At 40.1% G+C, this 21201-nt stretch overlaps 1 protein-coding gene across 2 annotated transcripts in view; it reads right to left on the reverse strand.

The window, feature by feature from the left end:
* Positions 1 to 21201, reverse strand: part of LOC133140040 (brain-enriched guanylate kinase-associated protein) — a 59365-nt gene that overhangs the window by 19441 nt on the left and 18723 nt on the right. The window contains exons 2-4 of one of the 2 annotated variants that reach the window (XM_061259567.1): positions 20580 to 20787; positions 16901 to 17062; positions 11562 to 11628 (exon numbers count right to left, since the gene is read on the reverse strand). In XM_061259567.1, the coding sequence (XP_061115551.1) occupies positions 11562 to 11628; positions 16901 to 17062; positions 20580 to 20671 (321 nt within the window). In that variant the 5' untranslated portion in view covers positions 20672 to 20787. The remainder of the gene's footprint in view (positions 1 to 11561; positions 11629 to 16900; positions 17063 to 20579; positions 20788 to 21201) is intronic. The other variant, XM_061259577.1, reaches the window with a different exon arrangement.

Here is a 21201-nt window from a genome sequence, read left to right on the forward strand (position 1 = left end):
CTCCATCACTCTTGCAGAAGCCAGACGCAAAATTGACCCAAAATCGCTTCTTGCAGACACTCTGTATTGTTGTAAATAAGTAAAGTGGTTTCAAAGAGAACTTGTTTATGCTTGTGAACATCAGCATTTCAAAGTATTACCTTTTGGCAAAGGAAGAAGAAAGACTGTGGAGATGATTCAGATAGAATGCTGGGATTTTAGTAGCTACTACTAGCGTAGGGTGTTTAAAGAAAGATTTGACAGCATTATATACAGTACAGTATATTAACAGCATTCTGATTAGATGCCCCCTCTGGCCTTCCCACAGTGATTGGTCAGATAGGCAGGGTCCTGCCCTCCTGTGTAAGTAAATCTGACTGAAGAGGGAAGTCATTCCCTCATAAAACTCATCATCATCATAAAACACACAGCTCAGAATCAACTGCTCTGTTAAAAAGATGCAATTTTGTTTTGTAAGACAGGAGAAGATAAGTGACAAACATTTTTAGAGCTGAATTACTTTCTTTCTTTCCAAACCATTCATAGCAGATTATAAAATTATTTATCTTGCTTTGTCAGAAATGTGAAGACGTAGAGGAAGAAAGTACTTCAACTGACAACAGAAAATTTGATTCTTAACATTCAAATATTCACCTCCACAGTCTCTTCAGTCAGAGAGAGGACACTAGTAGACACATCTCTTAGTTGAAACAAGAGCAAAATAACACATGAATGCAAATGGTTGGCATTTATATAGCACCTTTATCCAAAGCACTGTACAATTGATGCTTCTCATTCACCCATTCATACACACACTCACACACTCACACACCAACAGCAATTGGCTGCCATGCAAGGCGCCGACCAGCTCGTCAGGAGCATTTGGGGGTTAGGTGTCTCGCTCAGGGACACTTTGACACAGCCTGGGCGGGGGATCGAACCGGCAACCCTCCGACTGCCAGACAACTGCTCTTACTGCCTGAGCCATGTCGCCCCACAAATCAACTCCCATATACACTACGCCTAAGCACAGACGGTGCCCCTCCAAAAAGGGAAACCTTAGGACTAGAGTGAGAGACTGCATTCCCATGAGTAGAACTGACATGTCATCAATAATTACACACACACACATACACACACACTCACACACACACTGTACGTTCAAGGAATTTCCACTTTTTAAACTTTCAGAGTAGGCTATAAGAGAATATAATTATGTGGAACGTCTTGTAGCTATTCAGTCTATCTAAACCTGTTTCCCATCAAAGGATGCATTTTCTCTTTAAAATGCCATTGCACAACATCAAAAAGAACCGTAATCTCAAAGAGACACACTTCAAATGCAATCCAATAATGATGTCTGACAAGAATTGTGATTGGTCACACATAGATTTTTAATAGCAAGAGCATTTCTTTGAAAAGGAAATAGCTTTCAAATCATTTTCACATTTAAATTGACCCATCTCATGAGGCTATGTATTATATTTGAAACGATGGATGTATTTAAATGTGAATAATGAAGTAATAATAAACAGTAAGAATTTTTTTTATATCCAATAAAATATTTCAGAATTAGAATGATTATTTAATGCAAGTGAAAACATTTAAGTTTTGGAATTACAAATAAGTCTTTGCTCTAGATTGTATATGTGCCCCCATTTTATTTAGGCCTCGTTGGTGGTGGTTTATGTCAAATAATTTGGGCTATTGTAGGGATGAAAATAAACAGAGAATCAGTTTTTAAAACAGTTGATTTGAAGTAGATTATTATATAATTAATCTGACTACAGGTATCATGGATGTAGACAAACAATAGTTACTTACTAGTTATATAAAAGATTAATCAATTATTATGGAATAATCATTGCATATAATTGATTTAAATCGATTCAGAATGGTCCATTGTGCTTCGAATGTATAAATTGCTTTCACAGTCTTATACCCAAAGGGACTCCAAACATTATTTGCCAGTACCAACTACAACAGGCCTTTTTGTGAAAGAGACTTTTAATGCTTTACTTTCTTTCATCGCAATATTGGAGCAATCAATTTCCCTGATTACCTGTGGAGACACCGTCAGGAGAGATAAATTAATTTCCTTTCCGAGAGGCTTATGGATTGTCTGAAAATGACTGACTGTCCTTTGCTTCAGATGAGATTAATCAGCTTTAATTAGAGAGAGACAAGCCTGTGTCTGGACTTGTGTCTCAGACTCGTCTTATGGCAGGACTACACCTTTGAAGTTTGAGAGAAAGAATGTCCACGGCTGTTCAGAGTCTTTTAATTAACATTTCAACAAAAATAATTATCCTGCCTTTCTTATGTGGGTAGCTGCCAGGCACTTTAATTCATCAAGTTATTTGTTTTCCGAATAACCACATTCGATGGTAAAGCATAGGTTTAATATATTTATTTCACACAAACTGACTTTATTACACAGTTCTAATAATGAAGAGTCCTTCTTTGGCCTCTTCATCCAGCCAAAACGTTCAAATAGACACACTGCCTATCTAAGATTAATAAGATTTCTTCGAGTGCTGTTTTCCTTATTTTCCTTATATCTTTACCAGCATTTATTTATGTTTTTATTTACTTGCATGATGATAGTATAATGCATTCTTACAGATCTTACTTGATCTGAACGTTTTTCAAAATCAAATTTCTCATTTTTTGATAGTTCATTAGTGATATAGGGGGCCACTCCCACTCCACCCTCCCCTCCATCATGACACCCACCCCCCCACCCAGGGTGGGAACGCCTCCATAATTTAAAAAAAATTATTTCTCACGACAACACACATCTTTTCAACTGTGCTGAACTACAGTGCCAGTAAGGAGCAAAAGCTTTTTGTTCACATCCTCCAACAACCCACTCATTTCCATTTTCTCTTCCATTCTTAAGTGTCTGGTTTCTCTCTCAAGGCACCCAAGTGAATCATGTGCAAATAGCTTGTTTTACTGTGGAGATAGAAGGCAGCCAGGTTTTCAGCTCGTGGAGAGCAGAGTTTGTTTGTTCTCAGTACAAGATAACTAATCTGGTTCTCTGAACATGAAACAACCTTATCTTTCCTAAGTTTAATATCACTACTCTGCATCACCAGGTAACACATTGCTCCTGCCATAATATAGGCCGACTTCAAGCCATTCCTCAACAGAAATGCAGGCCATGCAGAAGTAAACTCCCTAGCTTACAACTGCCATTAAACCCTACATTGTCAGACTCTTGACAATTGATAATGCTCTAAAGTCCAAATTCAAAGATGTTTGCTGAACATAGCCCAGTCAATAAATGTAAAAGGAATTTATTTAAAGCTCAAGGTCTGGGTGGGTTTCCCAAAAGCCGCTTAATGCAAAGAATGTCTTGAAATACATCTTACAATCGCTCTTAAAATAATGTGGGTTTCCCGAATGCATTCGTAATGAAAGCATCTCTTTAGTTCCCTCTTAAATTATGAGTGATCAAGATCACTTGTTCACAGCAAAGAACCTCTTTAAGACACCGCTTGCAGCTGCCTGAATTGCTGCACCTGTATACTTGTATAAATAAAACATTGCCACCTCTGTAATGTGGAGAATAGCCTAATAGTCAATTATTTTTCATGTACTGTAGTCTATATTATAAAATGTATAGCCTACCCATAAATACTTTAATAGGCAATATGTTCTCAAATTTTGAGCTGTTAATTTTTCAGTGTTGATCGGCTAAGAAACGTGCAAGCTCGTCATTGATTGCTCAACTACTCATGCCTTTAGTAGGAACGTGACTGGCAAAAAGATTTGTTGTGAAGTTCCTCTTAAGAGTCCATCTAACAAGTGTGTTCGGGAAACACTCATAACAATAGTACATTCTTTGATGAAGAACCTCGTTAACACACTCGTTTGTCAAAACATCCAATTTTATTGGGAAACCCACCCATTTTTGGTTGCATCATCATTAGCTGAAATAATTAGGGGGACAATGTGAAATGGTTCTGTTTGCAATGAAGAGTAATTACAGAACATACTTATCTCAGTTAAACAGAGTGTTTCGTGTTTAACTGAGCTTTTGGGCTGAGACACACACTTTCAGGCTCTGTCTCATGCTGTCACGCTACCAAAATATGAAAAGAGGGCAACTAAAAACAGACCCTCCAGCCAGCTTGACAACTCTATACATGTGCTACTAAAGTGATGGGTAATGGCATCAGCTGAAAACTTGTGTACAAACCAAAATGGGAAAATGATTGGAGAGTGTGCCCATTTTTCCCACTATGTATAATGTCTTTCCCTCTTTGCTGAAGATGGGGTTTGTTTTCAACTATCTGCCATTGCAGAACATTACAGAGTTTAAGTTTCACTCTTATGTAGCCCCCCCAGTGAAGAATATTTTATATGCTGTGTTCCACCACTTGACTGAGAGCCTTTGCCAAATGAGAGCTCTTTACACTGTGTGATTGGTGAGATATTCTCATCCAGCTGGGAATAATAGTTCTTTAACAAGGTTTCATAGCCAGGCAAATTGCTTGTGGCATCGATCGTGTCCCATCTTTGATCGTGTAATTGCTTTGAGAGTTGGGGGAGGGGGGTAGTTGGGGGATGGATGGGGGTGAAACATGATAAGCATTTTAGCTTATCTGGTCTTTTCAGAAATAATGGGGCACGATCAATAGATTTCAGTCCAATCCCATTCCTTCCCTTGCCATTTAGTTTGGTGGCACACAAATAACACAGGAAGTAAGGTAACAAGGTCTTTAAAACAACAAGCAATTCACAATACCTTCAGAATTGTCCATTATTCTCGTAGACCTCAATAAGACAAGGGGGGGGGGGGGGGGGGGTGAAAGGATGTTAGACAATAGTATTATTATAGCTAATTATGACTATAGAAAAAATTACACAAATAGTATAAAGGTTGTTGTACTCAAACACTCAACCAACAAAGTATTTTTAGATGCAGAATAATGATAGGGAAGATTTCTTGATTTATTATTTTAAATGTATCCTCTTAAACCAGGTTTGTTTCAACAAGATTTTAAATCCCTTTTCAGGCCAATAAAGCAGCTGCAATCTATTGCTTTTTCAATTGTTTTTTTTAGCAAGTTTAAACAAGAACAAATAAATGAAAATTCCCATCATGGTTTTATAAACAAAAATGGATCAATGGGTTAATCTTTATCTAGCTAGGCCATGCCAATAAACTTTCATATGCAGAGTACAGTGATGAGTGAGAGATGAACACAGTATCTATCCATCCATCCATCCATTATCCTGAGGTTCGCAGGGGGGCTGGAGCCGATCCCATTGGGCGAAAGGCAGGAATACACCCTCGACAGGTCACCAGTCCATCGCAGGGCACACACACCATTCACTCACACACTCATACCCACGGGCAATTTAGACTCTCCAATCAGCCTAACCTGCATGTCTTTGGACTGTGGGAGGAAACCGGAGTACCCGGACACACGCGACATGGGGAGAATATGCAAACTCCACACAGAGAGGCCCTGGCCTCTCTCGAACCCAGGACCTCCTTGCTGTGAGGTGTGAATGCAGTATGTATGCATGAAGTGCTGTCATTTTTACATTCTGAGACCAAAATGTACAACAATGCCTTTTTGTAAAAGCTGAGAATCTGCACCTTTACCACATGATGATTGTTTATTAAAAATCTAAAATTCCGGAGTATAGGGACAAATCAAGAAAAATATGTCATTGTCGCGAACATGGAAGACGCTGTAAATCGCTGTTTAAGTGAACCTGCAATGGCAGAGAGGAGAATCTGAAGCACACTTGTTCTGTCCCTCTTTGTTATCTGTCTCTACAAGGGTGATAGCCCTACTTTTGTTCTGCCCCAGACTCATGCCAGCAGACCTTGGAGTCACTAATAGGCTTGTCCCTAGAGACTGTCAGTTCTGCCAGATGTCATTTCACACTGTGCTTGGCCATACAGAAAGCTTGGGCTTACATTAAGGGGACGATTTGGGTAACTGGCATCCATGCCGCTCATGTTCAGTTTTTAAAAGTTCTAATATATTGATTCCATTTTGATGCATCCAAAAATTACCAAAATGGATGGTGCTGTAGTACAATGTTAGAGAATTGGGTTTGTAAACAGAAGGTTGGGGGTTCAATTTCCCACTGGGGTGCTGCTGTTCAGAGGAATACTCAGCTGTAGCATTGGACTGTACACTCAGTGAGCACTTTATTAGGTATTTTTTTAATACTTATTTTTTAGACTTCTACTGCTGTAGCCCCTCCACTTACATTTATGATGCATTGTGTGTTCACAGATGCTCTTCTGCATACCACTGTTGTAATGGTGAGGTTATTTGCATTCCTGTCACCTTCCTGTCAGCTTTTACCAGTCTGGCCAAAGTCACTTAGATCACATTTTTTCCCCATTCTGATGGTTGATGTGAACATTAACTGAAGCTCCTGACTACATGATTGTATGCGTTGCACTGCTGCCACACAATTGGCTGATTAGATAATGGCATGAATAAGTAGGTGCAATAAAGTAAAAAGGTTCCTAATAATGTGCTCGGTGAATGTATATGAAAATGTACTCAGTGTCATTTGCATTTCTGCAAATGGATGATGCACCTCAATAATTTTCTTAATAATGCATACAAATGTATATATGTGAATAACCATCCAGTGCACACCTGCTGCACACCTTGACTCATTATAGTCATCACCAGCCTGAGGCACTCGCTCAGCTTGTGATAGAATACAATGCCAATATTCATTAAGACAATCCTTTTTTTGATCAGTACCAGGCAATGTCTTGTCAAAGATTACTTGAATCCTGACAAACACGCTTTCTGAGCCAGACAAGAGAGGTTGATCATAGACCATATGCAATACAATTAGAAGGAAGTTTTAATACAGGTAAGCCACACCAGGTGGTAGTGCCTCAGGCATATACGTATCTGAACATCACATTTCTACAGCCAACATTATTCTGTGTCTAACCTTTAAAAATGAGGGCTGGCAGACTTGAATAAAACCCAAGGGCCCTTAAAGTGCAACCCCATCGAGGCTGTATAAAATCTAAACTTTGAGAAAAATGATCAGCGTGCAAGTAAACATTTGTTGACTGGCAGCTGCACGCATGATGCAATGTTTTTCGGCTATGAGCTAGGTTGTTGCAATGGCACAAACAAAACACACACAGTCCGCCTCAGCAGCAAATTCTGTACTTCATCGGTCCATCAAGCCAAAACGAGGAAAGTATCCAAAATTCTCAATGACTTTCAGGACTGATTCATATCCAAGATAAAGCAGATTAAATCTAATAGTGTGGTCTTGTCACTAACCCATACACACTTGTTTGTTCACTTCAGTCCTTGGCTCAGACTGTAGAAATGCTCTGGCAGGAGTGGAGCTGTTTCGTGTTCCCCCTGCGGTCCACAGTGACATTTGTCCAGTTCTGATTTCATCGTCCACGCTTATCTGCAGCGAGCTCATTCACTGCCATTTGCATAGTTCTGCAAGGTTTTGCTGAGGCACAGCTAGATTTCCCCCTCTCCACCCCTCTCTGTGGGTAAGCACTGATTCACCACCGCTACTCCTGCCTCAGAAAGCAACATTAATATTTGATTGCTTTTTTCCTTTTCTCAAGTGCCCGCAGGAATACAATAGGCCTGTTTGTAAATGTCAGAAACGCCTTCCCTGGGGCAGCAAGCCCATAAACATCAAGTCCATTTCTCAGTTTGTTTATCTAATATAAGAGCAAGTTTACTTTTTAAAATATTCCGTGGCTGACTGGCATCTGGGTAGCTCTTTGTCACCGGAATATTGCTGTAATGTTTTCAGTGGTGCCTGAGGGAAGATGATACGGTGTCAGGTTTTGACAGGCTGGTCTGAATGCCAGGGACAGCAGGTGGAAAGAATGATGACATATGAAGCTCTGTCTACCTCATTCAACATTCATGAGGAGGAAATGTCAGAGGCGATGAGTGCAGAGTCACCTGTCTGTTTTTAAAACTCCTGAACCGTGCCAAACAAACTCCGGTCACCTGAACGCAAACATCTCTTACACTAAAAAGCATGACTTTGGTGCTGTAGCAGCTACAGATTACAGAGACTGTAAGCTTACAGACACATCAAGAAAAACCTGAGCCCCAGAGAACAAAAAGAATCCACTGACCTTTTGGCTATTTTAGGTGTCAGCAGGCAACCCCCTCAAAAATATAATTTTTTATATTTCACTGTACTACCTTTTCAGAATCAGCTTTATTGGCCAAGTGTGCTCACACACACAATGAATTATGACTCCAGAATGGTCTCCACCAGTGCCTTACAAAAGAAAAACCAAGAAACACACAAGACAATAAATATAAAATAGCTTGATATAAAAAGAGCATAAAAAGAGCATTTACACAATACACCTTCCTACTTCACAGTTCTGGTTTGAATACTGCACATAAACTAGGCCAGAAAATAACACTAGAGAGTGCCCAAATGAGGGAGTCATTCACAGCGCCATCTTGGAAGAACTGCTTTTCTCATATTGCAATGCTTATAAAGAATGTATATGACTTTTTAAAGAACGACTTTTGGCTAACGGGTGGCACGGATGGTGCAGTGGGTAGCACTGCCGCCTCACAGCAAGGAGGTCCTGGGTTCGAATCCCCGTCGGCCGGGGCCTCTCTGTGTGGAGTTTGCATGTTCTCCCCGTGTCTGCGTGGGTTTCCTCCGGGTACTCCGGTTTCCTCCCACAGTCCAAAGACATGCAGGTTAGGCTGATTGGAGAGTCTAAATTGCCCGTAGGTATGAGTGTGTGAGTGAATGGTGTGTGTGCCCTGCGATGGACTGGCGACCTGTCCAGGGTGTATTCCTGCCTTTCGCCCAATGTATGCTGGGATAGGCTCCAGCCCCCCTGCGACCCTGTTCAGGATAAGCGGGTTCAGATAATGGATGGATGGATGGACTTTTGGCTATGAAGACATTGCACACCCCATTCTGTCTGTGGCTCCTATCTGAGAGTATAATCTTTGGTTGGTAATGCCAATGGCTGTTGTTTTTAAAGCTGTGGTAAATGGAAAATGCTACTGAGCCATGGATATTGACTTAAACAGTAAAATTCCCTTCTGAAAAACCAGTTCAGACCAGTTCCCAGCTTGATATAGTTTCACTAGCTCAACCTATGTTTTGACCAGCTTTGAACAGCTACCAGCTCAGACAGACTACTGTCTCATACTCAGCTAGACCAGCTTATGGCCAGCTTGACCACCTCAATTTTCAAGCTGGTCAAGCTGGCATAGCTGGATTTTACAGCAGGGTAAGTACTGTAGACTCAAGCACTGTGATTTATGATTGCATCACTAAGCACTTGTGGGAGCATGCCACACGCTCTAAATGTATTTGCACTTTTCATAAAAATATTAACCCTAACTACAACAGAATAAATATTTAGCTATAGACTATTTTCATTCACAAACCTGGAAGGAATTCTGCTGTCATAAACTATCCAGACCCATCAATGAATATCCGATAAATATTTCCATTGGGTTTAAGTCTTAAGATCACCATGGTTTAGTTGGTTGACCAGTTCAAACTATGATTTGAAACCATGGCCAACCAGCTACTAGCGCAGACAAGCTACCAGCACTAACTGGTTGACCAGCTCATAGCCAACGAGATCAGCTTAATGACCAGCTTGGCTATGCTGGTTAATCAGCTCATACCCAGCTAGACCACCGTATGATAGCTGGATTTTACAGCAGGATTTCCTTATCACAGGATGGTTAACCAGTTTTAATGAATTATTGTGTGGCTGTGCTACTGTACATCTTGCTTCTACTGCAAGTAAATGACAAACCACACAGTCACAAAAGTGGCAAATATCACTGTTTGTGGTAGACTCTCACATACTGCCTTATAACACTCAACTCCACTTGAGAGAACTTCTGCTCTTTACAAATCTCTGCCTTTATCCATCCTTCTCCTTTCTAATTCCAATTCCACAGTTTGAGACCAGGGCTCATTTCTTAGTGAACATTGCAGTCCATCTCTTTTCCTTGTGCTGTCAGGCTGCATTGAAAATCGACACAGGAAGCGAAAGCGTTTACTGAAGCAGCTCTTTCTCATGCTCCCTTAATCTGCAGAACCCATCTCTGGTGACTGGTCTGCATCTGAGCCACCCAGCCAGAACAATGAAATATTAACTCTCTAAAAGGCAGTGCCTTGCCTCCATGCTAAACGTGCTAAAAGAACTGAGATGAACAGTTCCCAGTGTCCACTGCTTTCTGGGTGTCTGACTCCACACTCAAGGTTAATGCCGGCAAATTAGTGAAAGCCTCTCTCCCCAGTGGACCAAAGCACTCATGTGGATTGGCAGACGGCTTAAGCATGTGAAATTGGGGACTGGGGACCGCTGAGGCTCTGTTCGCATCAAATGGGATTCTAGGGTGTTATCCCCTTGAGATGAGTATTCAATGTCAACTGCGACAGCAGAGACATGGCAGAGCAGAAAAAGCAGAACAATGTGGGAGGTTTTATAAAGACATCTGCCGAGAATCTAAATAGTGCAACGCCACAAAAATATAACTGGTGTATAAAGCAGTATGGATTCAGCACATTGCTGATCAGGCTGATTCTTACAATGCATTCTCTTCTGGGATGTTTTGGATTTCAGATGTTTCATATTAACCTCAGTGTGCTGACCCTCTAGGGTCTGGACATTTATAAAATTAGGGAATGGTTTGTTCTCCCTATTAGATGTGATATGGCCCTACCCTTGTGGAATTCCAACTGGAGTCAAGTAGGCTAATAGCAAGTTCACAAGAGTGAATGCTCATTAAACCAGGAAGTGATCGAGTAGAGCTGTTTGAAAATCAAACGCGACAATCTGCATCTCCTCCTGGACATTGCTTGAGCCTTAACACATTTATTTCATTTATTTGTACACCAACGACTGTACACACATATTTATAGTATCTGAGAGCCAAAAACAAACCCAACCATATCTATATATTGCTGGCTGGTTACCTGCCAAAACTACATTTATTTTCTATTGCTTCCGTGTATCATTAAAATTAAATGAATTAAGACATACGTAATTCGGTTTGATCATTCTGCATTTGTAAAAGGAATAAATTACCTCCCCGCATCACAAACATTTTCACAATACATATTATATTTCTCATGGCTATGACTAGAATGACCCTCAGTGACTAGAAATTAAAAGTCAGCTGTACGGCAAACTCCTTCCATTGTGAAAAATAATCTGAGCTAATCTCAATGTATTTCATCCACTTCCAATGGATGCGACTGCCATTTATGACTACAGTGTTACTTCTGGGTCTCAAGAGTGATTCTCCAGAGGCATGCTAACGGGGGACTAGCCCATTCTGAATTAAGCCAGTCCTGGTTTACTGTCGCATTACACATTAGCCATTGGAATAAACAGCAGGCAAACTGTGACTTATTGGACACCCAGCTGTGCAGACAAACAGGATCTTGTAGCATTGAAGTTGCTGTAAATAGAGCAGTCAGTCAGTTTTCAATTCCCCCCCCTCCCCGTGCGACACCACAATACATGGTTGTGTGGACTGGATCTGAGGGCTCAGTTTTTTTAGTTTAACTCAGCCACTTACCGCCCTGTGAATTTTATCTTCTAGATCCTCATTGATCCTCTGCAGAGCTGCATAACTGTTCTGTATCCTGAGACATGGGAACAGACAGAGAAAAGAAATAAGCACAGTTGCAAACCATTCGTAAATATATTGCATAGATACCTGGAGGCTTCCTTCGCAGACTCTAGGTTTAAGTTTATATAGTATGTAGTCACATACTGAGACATACTGCCTTCCCAAATGTTATTGTAGGAATGCCCCTGGTTGGGTAGTGCACTACACTCATTAACTTGAAATACACACCAAACAAAACCGACATGATCATCAGATTCAGAATCAGAAAAGAAAATAGCCCGGTAAGATTGTTTACAGCTGCACTGCAGAAATACTATAATATTAAATAAATTTATGTGAAATAAGTTTCTAGTTTGTGGCCTCGGAGAGTGATTATAGGCTTGGGAATCAAGTGTTGTTTAAGAACTCTTTAGAAATAAACTTGTGATTTGCAACATAAGCAGTAATGCAAAACAGAGGGGAAAAAAACACCCTTAGGACATCAAACAATAAGGAATGGTTGTAACACATGCCTCAGATTAAATCTTGCCATTAGGAGTGATTCATGATTGATACTGGCTACATTTCAGCATATTCAGCTTCAGTGGCCCACTGGGCCTAATTTCAGCACAAAACTGTCTCTCTTTCTGATGCCATTCCAGCACATTAATATAATGAATACAATGAGCTGTGTGTTTGCCTTTACACACAGCGGGAGAAAACAAAACCATTAATTCAATTATTTGAATATAAATGAATGGAAATGGGTAAACAATAATTTGTCTCATTTTACAGATAACGTACTATGTATGAATGAATTTCATCACATGTTCATGGCCATTATTATTTTGAGGGCTAAGCACCAAACATGTGCAGGCATCCTATTGTTTTTGTTCAGATTTTCCCCGTCTTGTAGGTCAATGCGTATGACTTTTACCACATTGGATATTATTGTTCTTTGTTATTGTTGGTGAGGTTATCTGTTATAACTGATGAAAAGATAATGATCATAATTTCGCTTCCTGTGTTGATCATAATTTATTATGCATCATATTATTATTTTCTGTGCAAATTATCACTCCCGTTTTTTGGGTATCAGAATCTCTCACTAAAAATGATTGCCTCTCTAACATTCCTTCAGAATCAAATAATGTAAGAAAAAAATTATTTTAATTAATTATTTCTGAACTCTTTATATTTTCCTTGCCTTGATGGGAGAGTGTTGAAGTTGGGATACTACGAAAGCAAAGAAAAATTTCTATATGGAAATTAAACCTTCCCTTTGGTTATGCTCTTAGTCTGTCCCTGTGGTTTGCTGTTTGGCAGAAGCTAAGACTTTGAGAAACTAGAGCTGGTTCAAGTTATATTTATCTATATTTCTACACTGCCTTGAGCATGTGACCCAGAAATACGAATAACTTTTTAGATTCTCAAGCTGTTGGTTCTTGTTCCAGTTTTGGCATCCGTGTTTTATGAATGGACAGATGAATAATGGGAATGTTCTGGGTGCCAAAGAAGACATGGGCTTCTGCCCATCCTGGAGGAAATGATGTATGAGCTATAGCATTCCTACATAAATCTCAGAGTAAACAAATAAACCTAAACAAAGTTACAATGCGACATATAGATTTCTTAGGCCTTAATTTTCATCGGCTGAGCTTGTAATCTATTTTGTATTTGCTTTTAATCTATCTAACTAAGTGACTGTTCCTTTTTGTCATTTGTATTCATTAAATGCACATGTGCCACTGTCCCTCATGCAAGCTGATGAAGGCAAAATTGCATTTTCATTCCTGCTCAGTTCACATTTATTTATCTCAGTACAAGTCCCTCGCTAGTGTTTTTGCTTCAATTATACAGTATATTTCTATGTCAGCAACAATATGCTTTGTAGGTTTTCTACAAAAAGATTATTAATAATAACTAATAACTAATTATAACATTGCTATGTTGGAAATCACATTAACCACATTTCATTATGAAATTCAGAATGCAGTGTGTTTCTTCATTCATGAATACACATTGGATGATTGACATTTTTTTGCCAAACCCTTCAATGTCACGCACTGCGCACAGCAATGCTTAGCCAATGCAATGTCATTGTTGACAGAGACATGCATTATGCATAAGAAATGCATTATGGCAGGGATACTCAAATCAGGCCAGTTGTGCTGCTGGTTCTTTTCTTCCTGATTTGTTGATATGATAGAAAACCTGATTAGTGCTCCTACTCACGCACACACAGCAAACTCTCACATGAGGTGAATTCACCCTTAACACAATAACTATCTAATGTGTATGACATGTCTGTCACTTTTCCGTTCCTCTCCAATGAATATCCTTTTCACAAAGTGGTGTGCATCCTAATTTGGCGTCCCCCTCCTCATTTGACAGATATCCAGTACTTTTATTGTCACATTTACAAGACCACTGAATTATTAGTGAATGTTCAAACTGAATCAGATTCTGATCCTTAAGACAGCAACATGGAACAAACTTTTTAATAGAACTTGTTTTATTTCCAAGGTAATTTAATTAATTGAATTCTGTCCTTCAAGTGGGAATTTGTGTATTCATATGTAGCAAGCAGCCTCATTACATTGTTAGTATTATTGCTATGCTGCATACTGTGATGTTCAAACAAATTGAAGATATCTCCGGGATGGTTAGAGCTGACTGTGAAATGGTTTTGAACGGCTTCAGACAGATTTATAACAAATTAACTCTACCTGCTGACTCATGTTGGCTGTATCCATTGGATAAATCAATTCAATTCAATTCAATTTTATTTTTATAGTGCTTTTCACAGAGGACTGTCACAAAGATGCTTTACAAATCAATGGTTACATTGTCAGTCTGTTAAATCAGATTCTTGGCAAAACCCATCTATTTCTGAATCAGGTTTTAAAGCAGTCATCTGGAAAATGGGCACTGCAAATCTGTCTTATCAGAAAGCTGCTTTGGCACATCTCAATCTCTATCAATGACCTGCACCCACTTCAAACACCCACAGTTCAGTTGAGGGTATGCACAACTTTTAACACAACATAACATACCATAATGGTGAGAACAGGCCATTCAGCCCAGCAATACTTGCCTTTTCCTACCACTAAGTGCACCTACTGCTTAGTTTGCTGAAAAGCTAAATAGTATGTAGCATCGTATCGAGCCTGGTCTTAAAAAACCCCAGTGTTTCTGCCACCACTACAAGTCTTGGCAAACTATTCCTCACAGCGACCACTCTGTGTGAAAAAAGACTTCCAAATATTAGTGTGGAATGTATCCTTTTTCCATGTATGCCCTCTTGTTCTGCTAACCAAACTCACCCTGAAGAATCACCTGTAGTTCACTTTGATAATCCCTTTAATTAATTTAAAAGCCTTAATCAAATCCCCCCCCCCCCCCCCAAGTCTCCTTCTACTAAGCGTAAAGGTATTAAGCATCTTAAGTCTATCCTCATAACTTTTACACATGGAATCACTGGTTGCCCCTCTCTGAACCTTTTCCAGCACCTCTATATCTTTCTTATAGTGTGGGCCAAAAACTGCACACAGGTAAGTATAACTTACTTAGATGTATACTCAATACTCTTGGCTATGTGTCCCAGCATCCTGACCTTTTTTACATTAACTTGACCCTGAAAGGCCCCAAGTCTTTTTCAAGTTGAACCCTTTCCAATTTTGTACCAACCATAAAGTAATTGTTTTTATATCCCACATGTAGATCTTTACATTTAGTTATTCTGAATTTGTCAGCTTTCCGCTCACATCTGGATTCCGTTTAAATCTTCCGGGATTACTTTAGTTAGCTAAACATCATCTTGAAATTTAACTAAAGTACTTTCAACACCTCTGTCAAGGTCATTTTTGTAAATGAGGAAGAGCAGTGGCCCCAGCACTGAACCCGGTGGGACTCCACTTCCCACAATACCCTGCTCAGATAAGGTCCCTCCTCCACTCTTTGTATTCTGTCCGGTAACTAGTTCCGAACCCACTCCGGGATGGCTTCTGTAATTCATACGGTCCTCATTTTGATAATGGGTCTGTCATGCGGTACCTCATGCTTTTTGGAAATCAAAATATACAATATCATAAGCCCTGCTAACATCAAAACACTTGGTAGCTTCCACAAAGAATGGCAAAAGGTTTGTCAGGTATGACTTACCCTTACAAAAACCATGTTGGCTATCACTTAGAATGTTATTATTTTCAAGAAATAATTCCAGTTTGTCTCTAATAATAGATTCCGGTATTTTATGATGCAAGTTAGACTGACAGGCCTGTAATTTCATGGATCAGTACGGTACAATATTACCTTGTTTCCAGTCATCCGGTATTTCTCCACTTTCTAAAGATTATCTAAAAATACTCCTGCTAAGACATTCTGAGTATTGAATATGCCTTCTGGCCTATTAGTGACCTCCTTCTTGGTAAAACACTTAGCAAAGTAGCCATTTAACCAAATAAATGCTGCCCCCTTCTGCTTGAGTCATCGATGTCCCAAATGATTGTTGCGTTCGTGTTTCTATAATGAAATAAACTGCAACGCACTAAAACCTCAAAATGGCAATGCCAGATTGTTAAAAAGACTCTCCGCTAGTGAGAACAGTAGTTTAGATGCTTATCAGCCTCTTATTTTTAAAGCAGGGCAATAAAAGAAAAAAAGGCCTTGTGTGCGGACTTTGCACAGGGCCTCATACAGTATATATCCTGGAGGACCCTAAATTATAATATTCATGTTATAGTAATAATAATGCCTGAGCTACCAGTTTTGAAAATGTTTTTAGTTATTTTTCCTGCAACTGCTCTTAGAAACAACAGTTGCCAGGGTTTATGTTTGGTCTACAGCCTAGGTCAGAAATTTGCCAATATCACTCACTACCATTATGTAATATCCAGATTCTTATAAGGGGCGGAGAAAATGGTGGGCAAACAAACTTTGCCATGATTGATTTAATGATTTGTTTAATAAAAGGACAAAGATTCAGTTTTCGTGAAACTAGTGCATAAGGTCACCTCTCATATCCTACTGTCAACAACTGTCTTGGAGACTTAGCACTTTCAAAATGAATGCCCTCATATGTGGATTTGACAATGTATTTTTATATTCAACAAATGTATATTGTCGCACAAATTCCATTAAGAGAATATACCATCATCATCATCCTCATCCTCATCATCAGTATCATCAATATCATTATCATCATTTTAACTGGACGGGGTATTTAATTGAAGGATGAACATCTAGGCTGAGGGTCCCCCGGGCCTGGCAGTGGGAATGGCAGGTGAGGGGTGAGCAGTTCTCACCTGCGCAGTTTGTCTGTGAACTTCTCCAGCTCCTCCTGCGCCCGCCGCAGCTCCGTCTCCAGGTACTGCCGCGTCGAGTCGAACTCCGTCTCCAGCAGCTCCAGCTTGTGGGTGGTGTATGACAGCCTTTTCCGCAGATCGTCCTTCTGCTCCTGTAGAGAGCTGAGCATAGCACAGACAGGCAGGTAGATGGTAGATGATCATAGAAATAAAAACACAACTCCATCTGGCTTTGCTTCCTGACCCTACCTACTGAGAGGTTAAATGGTTTATGGATGACGTGAAGAGTAATGCATGTGAGGTTAATCTACAGTAGAAAAAGTAAAAAAAGTAAAAAAGTAAAAAAGACAACATAATGGCCGCAATACCAGCAGTATCTTAGTTCTGGACCTCTAATCCACACATCCCATACACACAGACGGGCAATATGAGAAGAATGGGAACCTCGAGGGAAATGCAGATGAGTTAACCCCTTAGCCTATTTTCAGTGGAAGCCATTAAATTCAGAATCGGGGCAACGCTGCATATTTTAGCACCACAAATGGCCACTTGATCTCGATAACAGCACACCGGAGGCCCTGTATGTTATTATACAGTGGACTATTCCAAAATTATACAGAGATTACAAGTTGTCCTCAGAAAAGGTGTTTAATTTCAATTACATAATGGATCCCCAAAGACCAGGAAGTCGGGCTGGTTCAAGACACAAAGGAGAAAGCAGAAACCATGGATTTATCTTTTAGTGGATATTTCTGAGCTTGTTAATTGAATCACCAAGGTGGGGCTCTGTGGACGATGAGGCGAAAATAAAGTATGAAGTGGACCATGTTCTGTCCCACGATTGTAATTAAAGGCACAGCTTTCACTGACAAGGTAATCTGGGTGATTGATAGTAGGAAGTAAAAAAAATGAATAAATTGTGGTTTCAGGTGGATTTTACGAGCACCGGCTATAATAGAAAACAAGGAACTGGCTAGCTTGCTCCGTATGCAGTTTCTCAATAAAATCTAATCTGCTCACAATGAACTCATTCATTTTCCACAGGCATTCAGAAATTGGATGAGGACAGCAGAGAGTGGACTCCAATGTCTTTGTTGGATACATACCATACAGTACATCACTATGTAGAATATACACATTAATAAAAAAGAAAAAAATAGTAATATATGGTGTTTGAAACCATGTATACACAACCCATGTTGAAAGGTCTGGACATGCTTCCATGCCCACATATACTGTTGCAGGCTGCTGCTTCAGTAAGCTGTGCTCTGGTATACTTACCCATCGACATACACAACTATCTACTAATCAAACTACAGCACAACCTCAATGTTTACACTTCAACAAGCATGATTCATTATTACTGTATAATTAACATTGCTGTTAAAATTGTTACTACTTCTACTCAAAGTAAATAATTAGATAATTAAAAAACACACGATTAAAAAACATCCAACCTACTGCACTTTGAGTTTTTTGGGGAGGTGGGAGTGATGGTGGGAATCATTTCTACTCCCAGAGCATTAGTACCCACGCAGTGCTGCGTAAACACATTGCTGCCAACCATTTCATTCCAACCCCTAGCAACAGCCAAGTAATTATTTCCCCAACAACAAAATTTCACAAAGCGTCGTCCCCTGCCTCCAGATAAGTGTAATTTCCACTGGGCATTGTACTAGTGCAGGGAAAAGCACCTTAATGATCATACTGGTTCACAGAGTGGGTTCCTCTCAAATGATTTAGCTGCCTTCAGCCCACACTCAGCACAGGGCAAATTAGAGATGTCCAAGTCCCCCCCCCCCCCCCCAATTACACTCGCTGTGAGACCAGGGAACAGTCACCACTTAAAGACAGCGACTTTGTAGCCCTGGAGTGACTTCTTTGAGAAGCATAGATTCTCTCCAGCACCATCAGCTTTCATTGTCTCTGTTTTTAGCTATGGGGCTTTTTAATTGGATGGGTAGTGGGTGGTGGTGTTGGGGGAGATTCAGTGAGGCTGGAGCCCCTACCTCCTTTCCCCTTTCGGATTTTTTTTTCTTTTTTGTTGTTTTTTATACAATGAAATGAAGAAAGCAATTATCCAACAGTTGCCTAAAATCACAAATGGTCAATAATCAATACCCACTTTTCTAAATTAAAAGTGCTTCATTGCATGCACTTCTAAACCACTGCTCTGCCAGGGAATGAGACTGCTGCACCGCGGCAAGGTGCACATACATACAAAAAAATCAAATCATGTGAAATTTGATACATGTCAAAGATTGTGTCAAACATTTAAAGATCATTTTTTAAATGAAACTGGTCGAAAAGGCTCTAATGTTGCAATATCAACATCATAAATGCGTAAAACCGGCAGGTAGTCAAAACCTTTATTGTCAGACAACTTTCAGTTGTGTTATTCAAGGGTAAACAGGGAACCATATCAACAGACCATTACCAGATATCTTAATTGAATTTTCTGATTTGTTGCATCACTGCTTTCTCAATTGCTAAAAGCCCTAACAATGTTTTGGTCTCTCTGTGCTGAGTGGCTTTTTCACTTGATTAAACTATTCTATCATATCAAGGTAATAACAGAGTAGCAAGAGCAGCCTGGCACAATCAGTTCTGAAAGTGCCAGAAATAAACTGCAGGCATTATTTCACATTTCATAGCAAAATGATTGGGGAAAGTATGATTGTTTCTTGGTGTGAAATGGCAAAATCAGTCACATTTACAGATACAGAGACGCTGTTTCTCTATATCTCATGCCATAACTGATTTAAAAACATATGATTATTTCATCAAGTGGGACCAATCGCAATGAATTGCTGTTACCTGTGATATTGTAAGCCTTCTTACATCTGAAAGCACACTGACGCAGGCAAACAGAAAATGCCCCTGCGAGGTGAAAGGAAATATGAAGCACGCAAACAGAGCTGAAGGTCACGGCGCTGAAATGCATTTGCAAACACAAGGTGCTCCGCCAAGCTCGGCTGCAAAGACACACCCAGTCAAAATGGAGTAACGAGAGAGACAGAGACAAAGCTCGTTTTAGTTCCAATGAAGAAGCTCTGCAAAGGCAAGCTTGTGGGCGTCTATTGACGGGCGGGGGCGGAATGGTAATGGCTTTCCTCCAGGGGAGGAGAGAGACCGAGCACTAGAGTACACTGCTGCCTGTTCACCTTTTCCCCTGGGAGGAGGGAAAGACAGCCGCTCACAATGTGGAACTGACCGTTGCCCCTGCGAGTCTCTATGCTTGCTTCACTTTCATCCCGTCACAGAATTATCAGAAGGAATTCTGTTGAGACGTTTCAATGAATGGGGGGATCTGTCTTAGCGAGCGTGCTTGCCTGCTATTGCAGAACTTATGTATATGAATATGTGTGCAATTGTGTACTGAGGCATTTGGCCCAGAGGAGATGTGTTGGGTTCTGCAGAAATGATACACATACTGGCTCAAGGGTGCAAATGAACTTCCAGATACACTATTTACAGTGATAGCCAACTGCTTTTCCTGTGCATGTTTGCACTGGTTCTAAACTAGACTAAGCGCACAATGTTTCAGCCATCCAGTGGCTTACTGGATCAGCCACTTTAATCCTATCATCGAGCAATGGTTTTGGTGACATCGGTGGTAGATGGCTTTATGACGCCAGAGGCGGATGGCTTTATGGTAGATGTGTGACATCGCTCTTACCTTTTCTTCTGATGCTTACAACCATTTCTGGGGTTTTTTAATGCTGTTTTCCCAATATATATCTTTTTCATCTTTTCCCTTTGCATTGACATTCATGTGTGACTACTCTCTGGACAGGAAGTTGATGCACTGCCCCTTAGTGCCCTCTTTCTGAGGAGATTATGTTTTCCCTGTGGAGCCAGAGAGTAGCTCTCTATCTGTGTTGATCCTGCCAATAGAGCAGAGAAACAGGGTTGTGGTCACACAGCAATCAGATTCCATCAGCTCTGCTCTAACATTTACAATTACCTTCACTTACCATGTTTAAAATGTGTTTAAAATGTCTACAGAGCATATGAAAAGCTCCTATATAATATTCCTCAATATGCCACTGTGAACTAGACAACTCATCATAATAGACACCTTATGAATCGCAAGCTGACATAGCAGCACAGATTAGCATGCAGAAACCAACACATCCCCAGGCTCTTACTTTAGCTTTGCATTTATTTTCATTGATTCCTAAGCCTGTGCTCACACAATGGCCTTACACTCTGAAAACTCTGATTCAGGCCATGCCGCAAATTCACCAGACACTTCAAATACGACCTTGAGATTTACTTGGGAAAAAAAAATCTTGTGG

The sequence above is a fragment of the Conger conger genome, chromosome 1, assembly GCF_963514075.1.
Source record: "Conger conger chromosome 1, fConCon1.1, whole genome shotgun sequence".
Lineage (NCBI taxonomy): Eukaryota > Metazoa > Chordata > Actinopteri > Anguilliformes > Congridae > Conger > Conger conger.